Source organism: Aquila chrysaetos, chromosome 4, assembly GCF_900496995.4.
Source record: "Aquila chrysaetos chrysaetos chromosome 4, bAquChr1.4, whole genome shotgun sequence".
Taxonomy (NCBI): Eukaryota; Metazoa; Chordata; class Aves; order Accipitriformes; family Accipitridae; genus Aquila; species Aquila chrysaetos.
Genome location: NC_044007.1, coordinates 1,275,587 through 1,296,289, shown reverse-complemented (window position 1 = coordinate 1,296,289; position 20,703 = coordinate 1,275,587). Strand labels below are relative to the sequence as shown.

The following is a 20,703-nucleotide window of genomic DNA, read 5'->3' as shown; positions in this document are numbered from 1 at the left end:
CAGGTATTTTAGGCCTGAAACAGTCTGCACAGCTCCCCACTCACAGCAGATGCTGTGTCCTCTCTCCCACGAGGGCTGGTGGCAAGCCCTGGTTCTGCTGAGCCTCCATCACCAGGACCCCCGGGTGCCTGAGCCTCCATCACCGGGACCCCGATATGCTCCAGGAGTCTCAGAGCCCCAGCACCACAAGATGCCCTCCTGGTCCGAATCCCCAAAGTGTGGGGCTGGGGAGGAAGACCCTGCCCACCCCTTGCACCCTTGGTCCCACCTCGCACCCCTGCCTCCCCCAAAACCCCCGCACAAAGCATCTGCCCTGTAGCACTGTCTTTGCCCATCCAGCACCCATCAAAGGGACAAAACAGGGGCTGTGACACCAAGCCCTGTCCCCTGCTGCCTTCCCCCCTCTCTCCAGCTGCGTTTCTTTCCCCCTCTGCAGTCCCCAGCCTCCTTCTTCCCATATATTTGAGGCAGGACAAAACTCATAACAGCAGTGACTCTGGTCCTGGTCATTCGTTGGGACTTCAGTCCCTGATCAGCGTCGCAGCGGGGACAGCCAGGAGCTAAAGCAACAGCAGCCACTTTCTTTATCTTTAACCCTTTTTTGCCAAACAACCACTTTTCCACCCAGGCAACCCCATCCCTGTCCCAGGGTGCCCCCCAGCCAGTGGCAGGGCCTGGGGCACCCCACAAAGCCGGTCCCCATCTTGAGTTCCTCTAGATGTCACCCTCAGCCGTCTTTTTCCCTCCCTTGGATTTTCCTTTCTCCAAGATCCTGCTTTTTTTTTTTTTTTTTTTTTTTTTTTTTTTTTTTTTTTTTTTTAAATTCCTTTCTGATCTCTTTCCGGCCATGTGTGATTGCAGTTTCCTCTGGGCGTCCATTTCATCAGCCCGAAATTAAGGAGCGGAGGAGAGGGGCGGCGGGCAGCCAGCGGGAGCAACCACCACCCCCCCCCCCCATCACCTCCCCCTCCCCACCCACCACCACCCCCAACCCCGCATCCCCCATCCCACCCCACCCGGGACCCCGCTACTCCCCAGGCTGGCCGAGCACCCCTCGGCACCCCTTTGCCTCACCCCTCTCCCAACCTTGGCCCGGAGGCCGGGGTGGGGGGGACACGGAATCCGTCGCCTCAACGCAGGCACCATCAGTTTTGGGGGTGACTTTGCTTTTTTTTTTTTTTTTTTTTTTTTTTTTTTTGGCTGGGTTTTCCCCCCCTCCCACGCCACCCTCTTCGCCCTCAAAGGTGCCTCCCCCGCCCCGCCATCCTGCGGTGACCGGATGGTTTTCGTCCCCTCTGGTTCTGAACCGCAAGGCCATCGCCTCCGGCGTTGCCTATCTTCTCCCACCACCGTTGGATGCCAACGCCAGGGTCGGATTCAGCCTCGGCGAGAAGGTCACGGCACCTCCAGCCCACCCTTTTCCTCCCCGCTGCCCCCAAGCCCGGCTCTGTACCGTGGCCGTGGTGTGGCGGAGGGGACGTCGGCCGTAGAGGAAACCCACACCCGGGGCGAACAGAGAAAATCCCCGGGGAGCTTTCAGCTATTTGGTTCGTCCTCTCCTGCATGAGACAACCCCGGCTCTGCGGCTCCGCCGGACGATGGCCGAGCAGTGAAGATGTCCGTGGCCAGGCTCAACAGCGTCAATGGCTTTCTGGAGGACAGCAGGATGGAGGCAGGGGACATGGGCAGGATCCTCCGCTGCCTGGAGATGGGCACCGTCCTCACCTTGTTCTATCAGAAGAAGTCACAGAGGCCGGAGCGAAGGACCTTCCAGGTGAAGTTGGAGACCCGGCAGATCATCTGGAGCCGGACGCCCGAGAAGGTGGAAGGGGACAGTGAGTATTGGTGGCAGCGGCGCTGTGGGCTGGGGATGTGCTGGTGGGGTGTCCTGCCGTGGTGGGGTGACTGGTTGTGGGGTGCCTGGCTATGGTGGGATGTCCTACCGTGGTGGGGTGACTGGCTGTAGGGTGCCTGGCCATGGTGGGATGTCCTACTGTGGTGGGGTGACCGGTTGTGGGGTGCCTGGCCATGGTGGGATGTCCTACTGTGGTGGGGTGACTGGTTGTGGGGTGCCTGGCTATGGTGGGGTGTCCTGCCGTGGTGGGGTGACTGGCTGTAGGGTGCCTGGCCATGGTGGGATGTCCAGCTGCAGTGGGGTGACTGGTTATGGGGTGCCCAACCATCATGGGGTGCCTGGCAGTGGGGTGCCTGGCCATGGTGGAGTGCTCTACTATGGTGAGATGCCTGGCTGCAGTGGTATGCCTAGCCACAGTGGGGTGGCTGGCTGTGGTAGGGTGCCGGCTGTAGTGGGGTGCCTAGACATAGTGGGGTGCCTAGACATAGTGGGGTGCCTAGACATAGTGGGGTGCCTGGCCACGGTGGAGTGCCCAGCCGTGGTGGGGTGCCTACCACAGTTGGACTCCTGGCTTTGGTGGGATGCCTGGCCGTGATGAGGTGTCTGGTTGTGGTAGGGTGCCTGGCTGTGGTGGGGTGCCTGGAAATAGTGGGGTGACTGGCCATGGTGGGGTGCCTGGTCATAGTGGGGTTCTGGCCATATTTGGGTGCCCTACCTTGGTGGGGTCTCTGACCATGGTGGAGTGCCTGGACGCAATGGGGTGCCCTGCCACGGTGGGATGCCCTGCCACGGTGGGATGCCCTGCCATGGTGGGATGCCCTACCATGGTGGGGTGCCTGACCATGGTGGGATGCCCAGAGACACAAATGCAGGAGCTGCTGGGATGAGCAACCCTCACTTCCCCTCCAACCCAGCTCACGTGGTCCATAAGTTGCCGTGGGGCTCAAGCTGCTGCCATGTCATCCTTGGGGTTTTATACCCTCCCTGGCAAGGAGGTAAAGGAGCCGGCCACCACCTTGCCTACTCACGGTGCTTTTAACCCTAAAAATGCAGTCCTCAGGCTTCCAGGGCAGGCAGCAACATGGGGTGGAACATGGTGGTGGCCCCACGCAGCCCATAAAGTACTTGGCCAGGTGGGCTCTGCCCCACATGCATTAATGACGTCAATGCAAAGTTTGGACCGGTGGCATTGGCGTCCGGCACAGATGCTCCCACTGGAGCATCCATAAAAATCACCCTTACTGGTGGATTCACTGGTGGCTAGTAGGCTGTTGGGGCATACTCCCACCGCCAGGCATCAGTGGGGCTCCATGCCTTGGTGCTCGTTACCTGGTTGCTCGTTACCTCAAGGCTTGTACCTCCTCTTTAACTGAGCTAAAAAGAGCCAGTGGATGAAAACACAGGGTTGGGGTGGCATGGAATTATACCATCACCTCATCCCACATCCCCATGTGGGGAGGAACCCAGTTGTGGGGGGTCATCTCACCCAGACGATGGCAAAGCCTACCCTGGGAGGTTTGGGAGGTGACAGCTGCCTTTTCCCTAGGAGGGCTCAGGGGGTATCCTTAAAATTACCCAATTACCCCACCTCAAAATCACCACCCATCACTAATTTTGCACGAGGTGGAGCAAAATCCCCAGGAGGATTCAGCTTTTGCTTGGAGGGGCCAACTCTGAGCCAGGCTGCCAGCCATAGAGAGGTTTGAGCCGGGAAGAAGGGTGGCACCTGGAGATAAACATCGGCACGAGCAGGATCCATGCTTGTCTGGACCTGCTGGGCGAGGGAGATGAACTCACCACCAGCCCTTGGGGGGGGAGCAGATTTGTGGGAGGAGGAGGAGGAGGGATGAGCGAGGGGAGGAAAGGCACCCATTTTTGGAGAAGTGGTTTTGGTCCTCACAGGGAAGAGCTCATTCTCCACTCGCTGAAGTAATGCGTTTCTGGCTCCTTGGTTTTCTTTGGGAGCACCATGCGCCGCCGTGTTGGGCTCCTGATGCCCTGCCTCAGTTTCCCCACTGGTGCCTTGGAATCTGGCTTCTCCCATGTGACTGCCCAAAACCCCCCAATGGGAATGAGTGGGCATCCTCTGAGGCCATCCAGAAGGGGGGAAAAAAAGGAAAATCCCTCTGGAAATGGTACAATCCTGCCACCCAATCCCACCACTTGCTTTCCTCAGTCCGGAGTGGGAGCAATCCCTGTCTTGGTGCTGAGCTGGAGCATCTTCACCCCCTGGTCCAGCCCTGCTCTGTGCTCACACATCCTCCCGCTTGCCGTGATGTTATGGAAGCGCCGGGATCTCCTATTCATCCCTGGGGTCTCGCTCCCACCCTGCGCCCGACCTCACGCCTGCCCAGGCCATTTTAAATCCCCTCCTTCAACCAGGCAACTCGCTTGCAGAGGGATTAGGAGGGACGACCAACAGCGCTGATGTCTCTGTTACGGACTGGCAGGGCCAGGACGCAGATCCTGGCTCTCCCCTAGACACCCCACACCATGCAGGCTAATTACACGCTTCGTTAAGCAGCCGATGGACACGTGTCCATGCTGATGGGGTCGCCTGTAGCATCACTTCCAAAATTAACCTCATCCTGGAGGGTTTTCCAGATCATTGCCCTCGGCAGATCCCAGTCCCAAGCGCAAGGATGAAATCTAGCAGAAAACAGCCCAAAAGGGATCTTTGCAAGAAATTAAAAGAAATAGGGGTGCAGGGAGCTTGGCAAACCCAAGAGCATTTCAGAGGAGTGGTTTGCCACGGCGACAGCTAATTGGGATCACACCTCCAGCCCTCGCTAACCCCAAATAATTAGAAATAGGACCGTTTGAGGAGGAGAAAATTCAGATGGGGTTTAACACTGCCAGACCAGGAGGAAATCTTTTATTTCAGGTTTTAAATCAGCTTCACAACATCACAGGGAGCCCTGAGGGATGCGGTCACCCAATCCCCCCCTGTACAGGAGGGTCTGAGCTGCCACATGTCCTGCAAGAAGGGATGACTGAGGGCAAACAGGAGGTGACATGGCTCGTGCCACTGCAGCGCTGCCCAGGGCAGTGGGATTTCCCAGCACAACCATTCCCTCCAGCTGCTTTGCTTTGCTTTTCTCCTAACGCATTAAGAAAACTCCCAGGCTCTCAGCATCCCTAAAAGCCACCAGGCAGAACCTGGTCCTACACCATCTTCCCACCATTTAAAAATCTTCTTTGCACCACGCTGCTTGCTTTGCATTAGAAGAGAAAAGGGATTTTCGCAGCTGGAACCGACTTCCAGAGTGTTTTAATCGCCCGGGACCCCTGAGACAATGCGGGGAGGAGTTTGGAGACATAGTTCTGACATGATCGCTGCAAATCCGCTGCAGATGTGGTTTCCAGGAAGCCGCCGGCTGCGTTGCATTGTGCAGCCCCGCGCCGCTCCCTCTTCCCTTGGCTCTTCGTGGGGCCGGGCTGTTTGCCCTGCGGAGGACTTGGGAGTACCGGTGGATGAAAAAATGGAGATGAGCCAGCAATGTGCACTCGCAGCCCAGAAAGCCAACCATATCCTGGGCTGCATCCAGAGCAGCGTGACCAGCAGGTCCAGGGAGGGGATTCTGCCCCTCTGCTCTGCTCTGGTGAGACCCCCCTGGAGCACTGCGTCCAGCTCTGGGGTCCCCAGCACGAGACAGACACGGACCTGTTGGAGCGGGTCCAGAGGAGGGACACGGGAATGGTCCGAGGGCTGGAACACCTCTGCTATGGAGAAAGACAGATATGGGGTTGATCAGCCTGGAGAAGAGAAGGCTCCAGGGAGACCTTATTGCAGCCTTTCAATACTTAAAGGGAGCTTTATAAGAAAGATGGGGACAGACTTTTTAATACAGACCGTAGCGAGAAGACAAGGGGTAATGGTTTTAAACTCAAAGAGGGGAGATTCAGACTAAATATAAGGAAGAAATTTGTTGCGGTGAGGGTGGTGAAACAGTGGACCAGGTTGCCCAGAGAGGTGGTCGATGTCCCATCCCTGGAAACATTCCAGGTCAGGTTGGACGAGACTTTGAGCAACCTGATTTAGTTGAAGATGTCCCTCCTTATTGCAGGGGGATTGGTCTAGATGACCTTTAAAGGTCCCTTCCAACCCAAACTATTCTATGATTCTATGATTATTGGCAGCGCCCAGAGATCGGGTCCGAGGCTGGATCCCAGAGGCGTTGAACTGGGGACATGACTATATTGCAGCTTGTTGGTGGAGCCTAGTTAGCCACTGGCTTCTTCCCCCTCTCTGGTGCCCTGTGGATGGGCAGCTTTGGGGATGAGCAGCTGGTTTTTAACCTATAAACCCATTTTTACCCCCAAATATCTGTCTGTTTTTACCAAACAGGGTTTGCGCTGAGCCATGGGGGCTGCACAGAGACAGCAATGGGGTTTCATTTCTTGAGATCTAGTCCCAAAACAAAGCACGTGCAGGGGTGCAGACCTCCTGTGTGTCACTTGTGTTAAAAACCCACCCCGATCCGTGAAATTTGGCTTGCGGTCATCCAGCGAGAGAAGGCTGGATAAAGCCTCCGGTGTTTTCTGAAGCTTTTCCGCCAAGAAAAACTATTCTGCACCTCTTTTCTTGCTTAATCAGCCCGATTTCTCCCCCGTCCCTTATTCCTCCCCGCATTCGGCTTTTCTTTCCCCGCTTTGGATTAGGCTGACGATTTCCATCAAGGCACCGGCACGCCTGCACCCTTCCCCACTGCCGCATCGGAAACGCAGCCGGGCTGGAAATTCTCCGGGAAATGACCGATTTCCTCGGCAGGACAATACCCCGACTTGGAGGTCCGGCTGCCCTCGTCCCTACAAAGCCCTTTCCGGTGCCAGCGGCTCAGCCCCAGAGTGCAAAGCTGCCTGGGGGGGTGATAACTTGAGGGTGATACTTGTGGTATCGAGAACAATTTTGGGTGTTATTACTAATATCATCATATTATTATTCTGCTCCTGGTGGGATGAGTCCACTCAGCAAAACCAGGGGTTGAAAATCTCTTCCGGCGGCATAGCCGTGAGGAAGACCGCAGTCCGGAAACCCAGCCCTCCCGCCGCCAGCCGGGCTTTATATAGCGAGATAATGAGAGAGCAGCACAGCAGGAAAGAAACGCCCTGTGGTCCGGACTGCCGGGGCTCCAAATTACCACCTTTGGGCAGATGTCTTCAATTAAAAGATGAGCTCAGCCTACCCCCGAGCAGGGTCTGTCTTGGGGAGGAGAAGGCAGGGGAGAGGTGGCTGGAGATGCGCTGGTTGGGGATGGGGCAGGCTAAGCCTGGAAGACACGTGGCACCCACAAAGCCGGGAAGCCAGTGGGCAGCACCGTCAGGATGCCACATTCTGGGGACGCGAGTCCCTGGAGGACACATAGGAGTGGGGTGCCATCACACACCTGGAGGCAGTGCTGCAGGGACACCCTGTCCTGGGGACGTGGTTTCCTGGAGGACACATGGCCACAGCACCCACAATACCATCACACACCCGTGGGCAGTGTCGTGGGGATGCCCTATCCTGGAGACAAGGCTCCCCAGAGCCACATGGTCTCCTGGCAGTCCCACCTCCTGCATCTTCCCCGAGCCCCACACATGGGTCCGTCGTGGCAGGGTGTCAGAGGACAGTCCCGTGTTCCTCTTTTCCCGCAGTCGATATTCGGGAGATCAAGGAGATCCGCCTGGGGAAGAACTCACGGGACTTTGAGCGCTACCCTGAGGACGCTCGCAAGCTCGACTTCACCATGTGCTTCATCATCCTCTATGGGATGGACTTCAGGCTGCGGACGCTCAGCGTGGCTGGTGCGTGGGCTCCCTCTCCGCTCCATCCTGGCCACCCTTGGGCTCTCACCCCCTCCCCAGCATCCCATCTCCCTTATCCCAACCTCACCACCCTCCTCTCCCTCCTCCAGCTTTCTGCGAGGAGGACATCAACCTGTGGATAACGGGCCTCAACTGGCTGGTGGCGGACACCCAAAAAGCCCAGACCCCGCTGCAGATTGAGAGGTGAGGAAGGACCAGCAGGTCCCATTTCTGGTCCCCATCTGGGGGGACCAAACCCTCACCATCTGTCCATCCTTTCCTTCCCAGGTGGCTGCGGAAACAGTTTGATGGGATGGACCGGTCGCGGGAAGGCAGGTGAGCACCGGCACAGCCCCATGCCAGGAAGCGGCCGGTGGGTTCAGCTGGACAGGGCTGTATCCCCCCATTTGCACCCTAAATCTGGAGGCTGAACCAGGCTGGGGGTGAGGTTTTTGGGGCAAGGTAGTACCAGGTTATCTGGGGTGCTCTAAGGCATCGAAAATCAGACTCCAGTGCAGGTGCTGTAAGGACCATGGGGAACCCGATGCCCCCATACCTGCTGCTGCATTTCCACCAGCGCCAGCAGGGGCTGGGCCATTAATGCAGCGCCTAAATATCTCCCCAAGACAGGCAAAACCCCAAATCAAGTGAATTTGGACTTAAATGATTATGGGCATGGGCATCATCTCCAGATGGGATGATGGCTCAGAGCCCCTGACTGGTTCTTGTATGTGCTCCCACTCCCCAACCCTCTGCTCGTCGTCATGCCAGACCCCAGGTAATTAAGGGTCCTGTGCCACTGTGAGGGTCCACAGTCCGGTAGGGTTAGAGCCCCATGCCAGAGACCACGCTGGCACCAGGATTTGGGCTGGGACCCTTGGCGGTGTCGGGAGCTGAGATCCATCCAGGGGTTATCCATCCTCTGTGGGGTCTGGCCAGCGCCCTGACACTGGCTCGCCCTCCCGCAGCATCACGGTGAAGGACCTGAAGGCCATGCTGCCCCAGGTGAACTACCGCGTCCCCAACATGAGGTTCCTGCGGGACAAGCTCGTGGTAAGGACCCACCGGCCACCCCAGCTATGCAAGGAGATGGTCTTTGAGCCCCCACAGCCAGACCAGAGCTGGCCCCAGTGTCACTGGCCCCGGTCAGGTGGCCCCACTCTCATGCAGCACCATCTCCCCACAGGAGGTGGAAGCCAGGAACGAGATGACTTTCTCCCACTTCATCCAGTTCTACAAAAACCTGATGTTTGATGCACAGAAGTCGGTAAGAGCCACGGCTTGTCCTCCCGAGCATCTCCCGCCCGGTGTGGCATGTCCCCCACCAGCTAAGCCTGGTCCCCTCCTTTGCCTTGCAGGTCATCGAGCAGCTGGAGCTCTCCTTCCCGTTGCGGTGAGTACCCCGGAGCCCCGCGGCTCCCATCCCGGCCAAGCCGCCAAGGGTCGGATCCATTGGGTGGGCAACGCAGCCGGGCTGCGGGGCAGAGCAGGGTATGGGAGCAGGGATGGGAGCGGGGATGGGAGTAGGGATGGGAGAGGGGATGGGAAAGGGGGTGGGGAGAGGGATGGGAGAGGGGATGGGAAAGGGGGTGGGAGTAGGGATGGGAGAGGGGATGGGAAAGGGGGTGGGAGAGGGATGGGAGAGGGGATGGGAGAGGGGATGGAACGAGGGATTGGAGAGGGGATGGGAGTGGGGATGGGAGCTGGCATGGGAGTAGGGATGGGAGGCAGTGAGGGTAGAGATTTAGCGGAGTGGGATAGGGAGAGGGGTGGGAGCAGATGGGAGCAGGGATGGGAGAGGGAGTGGAGATAGGAGTGGGGATGGGAGCGGGGATGAGCAGGGATGGGAGAGTGGATATGAGAGGGGATGGGAGAGGGGATGGGAGCTGGGATGGGAGTAGGGATGGGAGAGGGGATGGGAGCAGGAGTGGGAGTAGGGATGGGAGAGGGGGTGGGAGCGGGGATGGGAGTAGGGATGGGAGAGGGGATGAGAAAGGGGGTGGGAGAGGGATGGGAAAAGGGATGGGAGCAGGGATGGAACCAGGGATGGGAGAGGGGATGGGAGCAGGAATGGGAGTGGGGATGGGAGCAGTAATAGGAGAGGAGATGGGAGCAGGGATGAGCAGCGATGGGAGTGGAGATGGGAGCAGGGATGTAGGGGCATGTCACCCTGCCCTCCTTCCCATATCCACAGGCAATGTTGCACACTCCGGCTGTGTGCCCACCTCTCCCAGGTCACAGGGTGACACAGGGAGTGTTTGCTCTAGCAGCACCCAAAAGCTTGAGGTTCCCCTTGCACCCCCGCGGCCTGCATTTTCTGCAAGCCCTTTGCCAGCTGGCAAGGAGTGGGGCAGGAAAGGGGGCATAGGGAGGCTGAGCTGCAGGTGGATGCTGGCAGCCTCGGCTCTCCCATGGGGTCTACCCCAACTCCTGCTCCTGGTCCTCACTGATGGCCGCTCTGTGTCCCAGGAACGTGGACCGCCCCGAGCTGTGCCAAGTCTCCCTCTACGACTTCCAGAAGTTCCTGCTGCACGACCAGAAGGTGGGTGCTCTTAGAGACCCCTGCGGCATCCTTCTCGACCCCAACCTAGGGGACCTCCATGAGATGCCCCAGCCTGGTTATCCCCATAACAACAGCCATGTTTACACCCCAGGAATCCTGGGCCAGCGACGTGGGCATGGTGCGGGACTACATGTGCACCTACCTCAAGGAAGGCTCCAGCGAGGCGGTGGACCCCTCCTTCCAGCTGGATGAGGTGGGTGGCCCCACACAGCACCCACCCAGGGAGGTGTCCCCAGCCCCGTCAGGCTCTGACCTCTCTGCTTTCCTCCCAGTTCCTCACGTACCTCTTCTCCAAGGAGAATATGGTGATGGATGCCAAGTATGAGCGCGTGGTGCCTGAGGAGATGAACCACCCCCTGTCCCAGTACTGGATCTCCTCTTCGCACAACACGTAAGGACAGGGTGGGCTCTACCTGGGGACCTCCGTGAGTATCCCATCACCCTAGCTGGGGCAGCACTGGCTGCTGATGGTCCCTCTCTCTGCAGGTACCTGACAGGGGACCAGTTCTCCAGTGAGTCCTCCCTGGAGGCGTACGCCCGCTGCCTGCGCATGGGCTGCCGCTGCATCGAGCGTGAGTCCCCACAGCACTTCGCAGAGATGCTGAGCCCCCCCCCAGCACCTTGGGTCACATCAGACAGACCGTCCCCTGCACCCATCCCACGGCACTTGGGTGGGGGGTCTTCCATACCCTTTGGGGGCTCCAAAACATGGTCCCCAGTGCACAGTCGGTGACCAGCATGTGTTAACCAAGGTGTCTCCCCCCTCAGTGGACTGCTGGGATGGCCCAGATGATCTCCCCATCATCTACCATGGCCACACGCTCACCTCCAAGATCAAGTTCCTGGATGTGCTGCACACCATCAAAGAGCATGCGTTCGTCACCTCTGAGTAAGCCCCAGCCCCCCAGTGACACTCCAGTTCTGGGCCGGGCAAGCAACGTCTCCTTCACCTTCGTCCGAAGCCACCATTCCCACCTGCTTCCTCCAGGTTCCCCATCATCCTCTCTATCGAAGACCACTGCAGCATTGTCCAGCAGAGGAACATGGCCTCCCACTTCAAGAAGGTCTTTGGGGACATGCTGCTCACCAAGCCAGTGGACATCAATGCCGATGAGTTGCCCTCGCCCACCCAGCTCAAGAAGAAGATCCTAATTAAGGTGTGGACAAGGACTGTTTTGGGCTGGGAGGGATGATGATTCTCTCAAATCTTGGGACTCAAGAGTGATATCCCTCTGTGCACAAGTAGGACATCTCTCCAATATTCTTCTGCAAGAGACGGTCAAGGGGAACAGGGGGTGGTGGAAAGGGACCTGCAGAAGCCCGAGCATGGCCTGAGGGCTGGGAGCTCAGTGTGATGGGGACACCATGCCCACCACTGAGCTCCCCTCCCTGGGCTGTCCCCAGCACAAGAAGCTGGTCGAAGGGAACCTGTATGAGGAGGTCTCCACCGCCAGTTACTCGGAGAATGACATCAGCAACTCCATCAAGAACGGCATCCTCTACCTTGAAGACCCCATTGACCATGTAAGGGTCTCCCTGTCGATGGCAGCCAGGTGCCGAGCAGGGTCTGTCGGATAGGGATGAGCATTGGGGTTTGGGTTGAGCATGGGGCATGGGCTCACTAGAAAATTGCAATGCTGTGGGGGACGGGAGGGGGCAGAAACAGGCATCCCAAAGCCCTGTCCATCCATGCCATCATCCTCCCCATACCAGTGATGCTCTTCCTCCCTCCCAGACCTGGAGCCCCCATTATTTTGTCCTGACGAGCAACAAGATCTACTACTCAGAGGAGACATCCCGCTACCAGTTCAATGAGGATGAAGAGGAGGTGGAGCAGAAGGAGGTGTGTGAGGGTCAGGATGCATCCAGGGAGCAGAGGGATTTAGGGAGGACTTTGTGGGGAAGGCGAGAGAGTGGCAATGCCCATTTTGGGGTGAACTTGCAGGAGTTCAACAACAACGAGCTGCACTTCACGGAGAAGTGGTTCCACGGGAAGCTGGGAGGTGGCCGCGACGGGCGACAGATCGCCGAGAAGCTGCTGCACGAGTACTGCACCGAGACGGGCGGCAAAGACGGCACCTTCCTGGTGCGCGAGAGCGAGACCTTCGTGGGCGACTACACCCTCTCCTTCTGGTAGGAGCCCCAGTGGGGAGACAGGATCCCACCGTCCCCGAGCCAGTCTGGGCATCCCACCGGGGATTGACCCTCCAGCTGATCCCTGGGCTGGTGGCGGGAATGGCTTTTTGGGGGGGAAAAAGCCACATTTTTGTGCAGCACGCAGACCCCCGAGCGTGGGATGGCGGGGTCGTGGACCTGAATTGACTCAGCCCTGCCTTTCCCCCACCACCACGGCAGGAGGTCCAGCCGGGTGCAGCACTGCCGGATCCACTCAAGGCAGGAGGCTGGCGCCACCAAGTTCTACCTGACGGACAACCTGGTCTTCGACAGCCTCTACAGCCTCATCTGCCACTACCGCGAGGTGCCGCTCCGCTGCAACGAGTTTGAGATGCGCCTCACCGACCCCGTCCCCCAACCCAATGCCCACGAGAGCAAAGAGTGAGGATGGTCCCCATCCCCTTGGTCCCTTGGGTCCACCAGCCTCCTCCATCCCTGTTGTCAGGTCTTGGGTGCCCCCCGGGGTGTGGAGATGCCGGTGCCAGCCCACCAGCTCCACGCTCTGCCCGGCCAGGTGGTACCACGCCAGCTTGACGCGCCTGCAGGCCGAGCACATGCTGATGCGGGTCCCGCGGGACGGAGCCTTCCTAGTGCGCAAGCGCAGTGAACCCAGTTCCTACGCCATCTCCTTCCGGTGAGTGTGGACATCCCGGTTCCCGGAGGCCAGCTGGGCTCGGCCACGGTGCCCACGTTGCCAGCCAAGCTGAGAACTGCCTGGCTCGTGTCTGTTGTGACTCCATCCTGGGTGGCAGAGGTTTGTGCTGAGTCAGCGGGGTGACGCGGTGGGACGCACGATGCTGTACGGTGATGGGAAAGCCACGTCCTCAGGGCGGTCACCCCAGTGGCATCCCTGCTGGGGCAGGGCATCACCTCCTGCCCGTCCTCTTCATGGAGCCAAGGTCCGTCCAGCCCTCACATATCCCCCCTGGCTCTCTTGGCCCCAGGGCAGAGGGGAAGATCAAGCACTGCCGCATCCAGCAGGAAGGTCGGCTTTTCATGCTGGGCAGCTCGGCCGAGTTTGAGAGCCTCGTGGACCTCATCAGCTACTATGAGAAGCACCCGCTCTACCGCAAGATGAAGCTGCGTTACCCCATCAACGAGGAGACCCTGGAGAAGATGGGCACCACTGTGAGTGCTCCCAGTAGTGGGGATGGTGGGGATGGCGACCCAGTGCCATGGGCAACCAAACTCCATCCCCAACTCCACCATGGTGGGAAGGTCTCCTCCAGCCTCGTGGTTGAAGCCCAACCAGAACTGGCCAAGCTCGTTCAGCAGCCGTTGCCCACGGTTATAGCTGCACTGTAATTCCTTTCCAACAAGTTGCAAAGGGATACTAGGTCCCTCTCAAACTCCTCTCGATCACATGTGGTAGTCCAGGTCCCACCACATCCCCTTGTAGCCCCTGCTCATATCCGGGTGACCCACTCAGGCATTTCTCCTTGCAGGAGCTGGACTATGGAGCTCTGTACGAGGTGCGGACCCCCCACTTCTATGTAGAGGCCAACAAGATGCCAATGGCCAGGGTAAGGGGCTGAGCTGGTGTCCCTGGGAGGTGGAGGGTGGTGGGACATGACAATTCGAGTGCTGGGGCTCCTGGGTGGTTCCACCCCCAGACCCACCACATCTCCCACCACTGACCTGAGAAGTGGTGACGTTTTGCTGCGGTTTTCTGACCCTCAAGTGATGCTGGAGCTGCACCCTTCCCACATCACCATCATTTGGGGACAGTCTGAGCTCCAGTGACAGCATTGTCACAGCATGGGGGGGACGGACAGGTCTGGAGAGAGTCCAGCCTGGAGCAAGGACCTGACACAAGTTTGCCCCAAAAGCAAGGAAACCCCCATGGATCCCTTTGCACTGGGGAACCCCCAAAAAACAGATTTAGGGTCAGTTCCAGGTTGTGCGGCCTCCATCCTCAGAGGTTTTGGGGACAGGCTGGTCTCAGAGCTGACCCAATGTCCATCCTTCGAGGTTTTTGGGACTGGGCTGGTCTTGGAACTGACTCTGGAGGAGGCTGGACTGGAGCTCCAAGGTTCCTTCCCTGTGATCCTACAATCCCATGGTCCAGCACTGCTCTGCCTTAAAGGTCCCTTTGCAGCAGAGCAGCTCTCAGGCTAAGACCAAACATGGGAAAGCTTAACCCAAAGGGTTTTTTTCCAGGAAGTGTGGTAATATCAGGGGATTAACCCCTTCAGTGCACCAGGAGAAACCATTGGGGGACCCAGAAGAGGAACCCGCTTTGTGCTGAACGGGGTGGTTCTACAGGACCACAGGCACCTCCAGCCCTCTTGTCCCCTCTAACACGTCTCACTGCTGGCGTGAGCAATTTGGGGGCATCATTTGGGGTGTTGGACCTTCAGGATCCCCCATGCTCCACCATGGGGGCTTGAGGAGCTGGGCTGAGTGGGGCACGCTGTCCACCAGCATCCCTCGGCGCTGGCTGGTGACACGTGTCCCTCTCCCCTGTGGTCCAGTGCACGGTGAAGGCTCTCTACGACTACAAAGCACAGCGGGAGGACGAGCTGTCATTCTGCAAGCAGGCCATCATCCACAACGTCGACAAGCAGGACGGCGGCTGGTGAGGGCGGTTGGGTAGCCCCAGGTGGACATTGCCATGGGTGGGAGGTGGAGGGGACACCCTGGGTTTTCCCGCGGGTCGTCCCGCGGTAGGTTTTAATTGCCTCCTTTTCTGTCCCCCCACCCCTTCTCCGACTACTCCCCTACATTGCATGCAGCATGAACACCCTTTTCCCCCCCCAAATCAGTCCGCTTGCCTTGATCCTCTCACCCCTTGCAGGTGGAGGGGGGACTACGGGGGCAAGAAGCAACTGTGGTTCCCGGCCAACTACGTGGAGGAGATCGTCAGCACGCAAGCGCAGGAGCAGGATGAGGCTGTGAGTGCCATGTCCCCACGCACCCTGGACCGAGGCCACCTGAGATGCCTCCAGCCCCATTCCAGCCCAGACCCTTACCCAGAGGCTGGAGGATGCTCCTGGTCCCACTCCAGCTTGGACCCTTTTCTGGAAGCTGGCAGATGCTCCCAGCACCATGCCAGCCCAGACCCTTATCCAGAGGCTGGGGGATTCTCAACCGTGGAGCAGAGCACGCCAAGAGGGTGTTTTTTTTTCTCTGCTTTTGCTCAGGCTTGGCCGATTCAGAGGGCTGGAGGGAGGCTGCCAAATGGAGCGGGCACCAGGCTCAGCCCCGTATGCCTCCCCCACCGCCCCCTCTCCCTTCCTCTCTTGCAGTCATCGGAAAACAGCCCCCTGGGGAACTTCTTGAAGGGCTTCATCGATGTGCCATCCTGCCACGTCGGTGAGTGTCCCCACCACATCCCCGTGGTGGCTGTGGGAGCCCGCCGGGATGGCGTGCACCCCGTGCTGAAGCTCAGTGCCGTCAGCTGAGGCTCCCCAAACTCATCACGCAACTGCCAGCCGGGCTTGTGCTTGGCACAATGTGCCGGGGAGCAACATGGGGCTGGGTTCAGAGGGATTTGGCTGATTTGGGGGGAATTTGGAGGAATTCAGAGGTCCAAATGATTCAGGGGACATTTAACCCTGGATCAAAGGACAATGCATTTCAGTGTGGAAAGCTGAAACCATACATTAGAAAAATGGGATCCTCGCAGGAGGAGGACCCCGATGGCTGGTGGGGTGCCAGGAGGGGCTGGTGGGGGCCCGGGAACGGGACCGCTGAGGTTTCGTTTGCTCCACAGAGCCATCCTTTGGGAATGTCTTCGAGTAAAGCCCCCCTCTGATGTCCTTATAGTTATCTCCAAAGACGGGAGGAGCTCCAAACCATTTGTCTTCACCATCCATTCCCAGCAGATGTCCCACGCAGCCCAGTCGCTGGATGTGGCCGCAGACACGCAGGAGGAACTCAGCGAGTGGGTGGCCAAGATCCGAGAGGCCACGCAGAACGCCGACGCCAGGGTGAGGGGCACCGGGGTACAGAGGGTGGGGGTGGACGGTCCCGTCCCCCAGCGGATGGTCCCCAAAGTCTCCGAAGGAGGAGGCTGGAGGGAGACTTTCAGCTCCTGTTTTTCCTTGTGCAGATGCAAGAGGGGAAGATCATGGAGCGGAGGAAGAAGATTGCGCTGGAGCTCTCCGAGCTGGTTGTGTATTGCCGCCCGGTGCCGTTTGATGAGGACAGTAAGAGCTGGAGAAGCGGGTTGATGGGATGAGCATGGGAAGAGATGGGTTGGAGGGGAACCAAGCAGTCACAGTGGGCCACTCCCAGGCCACCAGAGAGCCCCATGTCCTCCACTGATGGTCACCTTGGTGCTTTCAGAGATTGGCACGGACAAGGCGTGCTACCGGGACATGTCCTCCTTCCCGGAGACCAAGGCGGAGAAGTATGCCAACCGCAGCAAGGGCAAGAAGTTCCTGCAGTACAACCGGCGCCAGCTTAGCCGCATCTACCCCAAAGGGCAACGCCTGGACTCCTCCAACTACGACCCGTTGCCCATGTGGATCTGCGGTAGCCAGCTCGTGGCCCTCAACTTCCAGACGCCTGGTAAATCCTGCTCCTGGGGTGGTTGTTGGGCTCATCTCCACAGGTCACCCCAAAATCCCCATCCCCAGTGGCTCTGCCCTGGCCCCTATTGCTGGAGGTGGTTTGGATGATCTCTCCAACCTTTGTCCTCATCCTGATGGGGACATGTCCATGCAATTATTGGGAGCTCCATGCAAAACCCAGCTGCATCCCTTCTGCAACCAGGGTTGGGGGCTCTTAGCAGGGGGTTTGCCAGGGCATGACCTTCTGCCCAAGGACCTCAGGGAGGTCTCTGAGCCCCATGGCTCAGAGCTCCTCCGTCCCCACGGCCACAGACAAGCCGATGCAGCTGAACCAGGCGCTCTTCATGCTCGGTGGCCGCAGCGGCTACGTCCTGCAGCCTGACATCATGAGGGATGAGACTTTTGACCCCTTCGACAAGAACAGCCTGAAGATCGTGGAGCCCATTACAGTCCAGCTGCAGGCAAGTGGGCGAGGACAGCAAGTCCACCTTGAGGTGGTCACCATCAAGATGGGGACTTGCTTCTGCCTCGTTTTTGGGTCAGCTGGGGGTGGTTTTTACATGTTTCAGCCACATATTTGCTCCATGGAGTTTGTTACCCCATGATCTCTTGGGTTCATTGGTCTTTCTCTGCATGCGGCGTCATTTTTCGGGGGGGACAACCCCACAATTGCACAGAGCTGAGCCTAACTTAAGTGAGAGCAAGGTGGAGGGTAAAGTAGATAAAACAAGCCCAGAAGCACCTTACTCAACCCTTGGGTTATTTCGGTGTTAGAGCAGGGACAGGCTGGTTCGTAGGCACCTGACTCTTGAGCATGGCATGAATCCAGAAAAAGTTTTTAAAATAATTTCATGGATACAGCTAAAATCAAGCTAAAACCAGTCAAAAATCATAAAGAAGTTGTGGTGTGGCTAATTATAGCCATGAAGCTTTTGGCAAGCCCAAACCAACTGAGCCATGGGGCTGGCTTGAGGAGTCCTTCCTTGCTGAGCATGGCCGGACCTTACCCTCCTCTTCCTCCTCTTCCTCCCACAGATCCTCGGTGCCCGGCACCTGCCCAAGAACGGGAGGAGCATTGTGTGCCCCTTCGTGGAGGTGGAGGTGTGCGGCTCCGAGTATGACAACAGCAAGAACAAGACAGACGTCGTAGGTGAGGGTCCACGCGGGTGACATTCCCACCCAGCCCCAGGGACAGGCGGGGACACCGGGACAACCCTAACCGTGCCCTTTGGGGTTCTCTTGGACTTGTGGGTGATGGGGCTGGGTTTCGTGAAGAGGACAGGCATCTCCCACCAACATGCTGGTGCCATGCCCGTGATGTCCATGCGTCTAGCACCGCTCTGACCCTCCCCGCTCTCTCCTCTCCCCATAGCTGACAATGGCTTCAACCCTGTCTGGCTCTTCAAGCAGTTCGTCTTCGACATCAACAACCCTGAGTTTGCCTTCCTCCGCTTTGTGGTGTACGAGGAGGACATGTTCAGCGACCCCAACTTCTTGGCACAAGCCACCTTCCCTGTTAAGGGCCTCAAAACAGGTATGGTCCTTCCATCCGCACTGCCATCATCATCATCATCATCAAATCACTGAATCATAGAATGGTTTAGGTTGGAAGAGACGTTTAAAAGTCATCTAGTCCCCTGCAACCCCCCTGCAATCATTATCACCATCATCATCATCATCACCTCCTTGAGGATCCGGCCATGGGTCTGAGCTCATGTCATGGTGTTGTGTCCAGGCTACCGGTCCGTGCCATTGAAGAACAGCTACACGGAGGACCTGGAGCTCGCCTCCCTCCTCATCCACATCGAGATCATCAACGCCAAGGCAGGTGGCCCAGGCGGCTTGGGGAACCCCATGCCTCTGTTTCCCCAGCCAGAGCAAGGGTGAACAGCACCCTGGGGTGTCCTGTCCACCCCACCAGCATCATACCCTTTTGTCGGAGCAGGAGGAAGATGAGGAGAACCTCTACTCATCCATCCAGCAACTACGGGACCGCGCCAGCGAGCTCTCCAGCCAGGTCTCCAGCTACGAGCGCACCAATGGCTGCGACTCCCGCTACCAGCAACGCCTCGACGAGCTACGGGCAGCCCAGGAGCGGCTCATGGAGCTCACCGAAGTCCGCAACCGCAAGTGAGTGTATCCCCTCCCCGTGACTTCGGGAGGTCTCTCTTGGGAGGGTCCTTAAGACCACCACCCTGCTTCCCACCAGGTTGATGGAGAAGAAGAAGAGGGACCGGCAGATGGCCACCAAACGCAGCTGAGCTGGATGGACACGAGCCTGCCAACCCGCTGCGGAGCTCCCCTGACACCTCCTCTCCCGCTGCAAAGGGAGGTGGGGTGGCTGGATCTGGATCCCCACACACACCCGGGGCTGGGTGACAGCAACGTGACAAATTTGGGGACGAAAGGGGACTTCGGGTAGTTCTGCCTGTGATGTTTCTCTTTCGGGGCGAGGCGGGAGGTGGGATGCTCTGGTGTAAATCCCGGGTGCCTCTGGCTTCGTCCCATGTCCCCTGGAGCTCGTGGCCATGTCCCTGTCCCCGCAGGGTGGCCACCGCAGCTCTTCTTCACCCTGCATCCTCCGTGTCCCACCACCCCATGGCAGGGAGGGGGGCGATGAGCCCTGTGACCGATGGGGAAACTGAGGCATGGGTGCCCAGCCGGCACAGGATGGGGCAGGACCGGCCACCTCCATCCTGGGGACAGGACCAGCTGGCAGCAAGGCACCAGGATGGGGACGCAGGGGACACTTTGGGGGGCGGGGGTAGGGGGGACATTTTGCCCCCCCGCTATAAATATCTGTATTTTCTTCTTTTATCCAGCGTGTACATACGGCACGGGAGCGGGGGGTGGGGGGTGTCTGTACCAGCCACAGTATTAGGGCACAGGGGGGACCCCAAAATGTTCAGAGATGCCCTCGGCATGGGCGCGAGGGAGCGGGGGACCAGGTCTTGGGGTGCCCCATGGGGGCAGGGTGGCCGGTGGCAGGGTGCCCCGAGCAGGCACCGGGCAGATGCAGGCACCAAGGTGGCCCCAGAGGGGACAGGGATGTCCCCAAGGTGATGCCAGCGTTAGCACCAAACCCTGGGAAGGGGGACGGATCCTGCTGGTAAAGCCCATGGAGGTGGTGCCCAACGGGACGGTGGCTGGGGACATCTCGGGGTGTCCCCCAGGGTCGGGGCGTCCCGGCGGGGGGATCTGTGTATTCTTTGTATGAAAATAAATCTATTTAGCCAATATTTATACCCCGCTGCCGTGGTCTGGTGTCCCCCGCCCCATCCCAGCTCTGCTCCCAGCGCCGATGTCCCTGGGGTGGGTGATGTCCCCAGGGTGGTGGCTCGGGGGTCCCGGATCCGGTGTGTCACCCTTGTCCCTGTGACGTGTCCCGGCAGCGGTGGGGACACTAGGGAGGTGCGTGGGTCTGTGCTGCGGTGGGCAGGGCCACTCGGAGAGGGGATGTGGGACAAGGGGACATGGGACGCAGGACGTGGGACACAGGGCACAGGGCATGGGGGACACAGGGCTCTGGGGACACACAGCTATGGGGACACAGGGACTATGGGGACATGGGACACTGGGACATGGGGACATGGGACACAGGGCTCTGCGGACACACAGTTATGGGGACGCAGGGACTATGGGGACACAGGGCTCTGGGGCCATGGGACACACAGCCATAGACACATGGGACACAGGGCTATGGGGACACACAGCTATGGGGACACAGGGACTACGGGGATATGGGACACTAGGCCATGGGGACACAGAGCTATGGGGACACAGGGACTATAGGGATATGGGGACAC

General features: G+C 58.8%; 1 protein-coding gene across 2 annotated transcripts; it reads left to right on the top strand.

The window, feature by feature from the left end:
- The first annotated feature begins 1,226 nt into the window (after positions 1-1,226).
- On the top strand, positions 1,227-20,140 carry LOC115340577 (1-phosphatidylinositol 4,5-bisphosphate phosphodiesterase gamma-1-like). Of its 2 annotated transcripts, XM_030012369.2 has the most exons (32): positions 1,233-1,835; positions 7,493-7,642; positions 7,753-7,846; positions 7,931-7,978; positions 8,611-8,695; positions 8,829-8,909; positions 9,001-9,035; positions 10,112-10,184; positions 10,297-10,398; positions 10,478-10,596; positions 10,692-10,777; positions 10,974-11,094; positions 11,194-11,362; positions 11,610-11,729; positions 11,941-12,048; positions 12,151-12,338; positions 12,561-12,761; positions 12,895-13,014; positions 13,325-13,508; positions 13,826-13,903; positions 14,855-14,958; positions 15,178-15,274; positions 15,629-15,695; positions 16,149-16,312; positions 16,435-16,531; positions 16,671-16,895; positions 17,210-17,358; positions 17,933-18,047; positions 18,270-18,431; positions 18,633-18,721; positions 18,843-19,027; positions 19,107-20,140. In XM_030012369.2, the coding sequence occupies exons 1-32, from the start codon at positions 1,616-1,618 to the stop codon at positions 19,156-19,158; spliced, it is 3,888 nt and encodes a 1,295-aa protein (XP_029868229.1). In that variant the 5' UTR covers positions 1,233-1,615; the 3' UTR covers positions 19,159-20,140. The 2 variants fall into 2 exon arrangements, with proteins under 2 accessions (XP_029868230.1, XP_029868229.1); XM_030012370.2 differs by lacking the exons at positions 17,933-18,047; positions 18,270-18,431; positions 18,633-18,721; positions 18,843-19,027; positions 19,107-20,140 and adding an exon at positions 16,096-16,120 and having other exon boundaries at positions 1,227-1,835; positions 16,208-16,312.
- Positions 20,141-20,703: the final 563 nt, after the last annotated feature.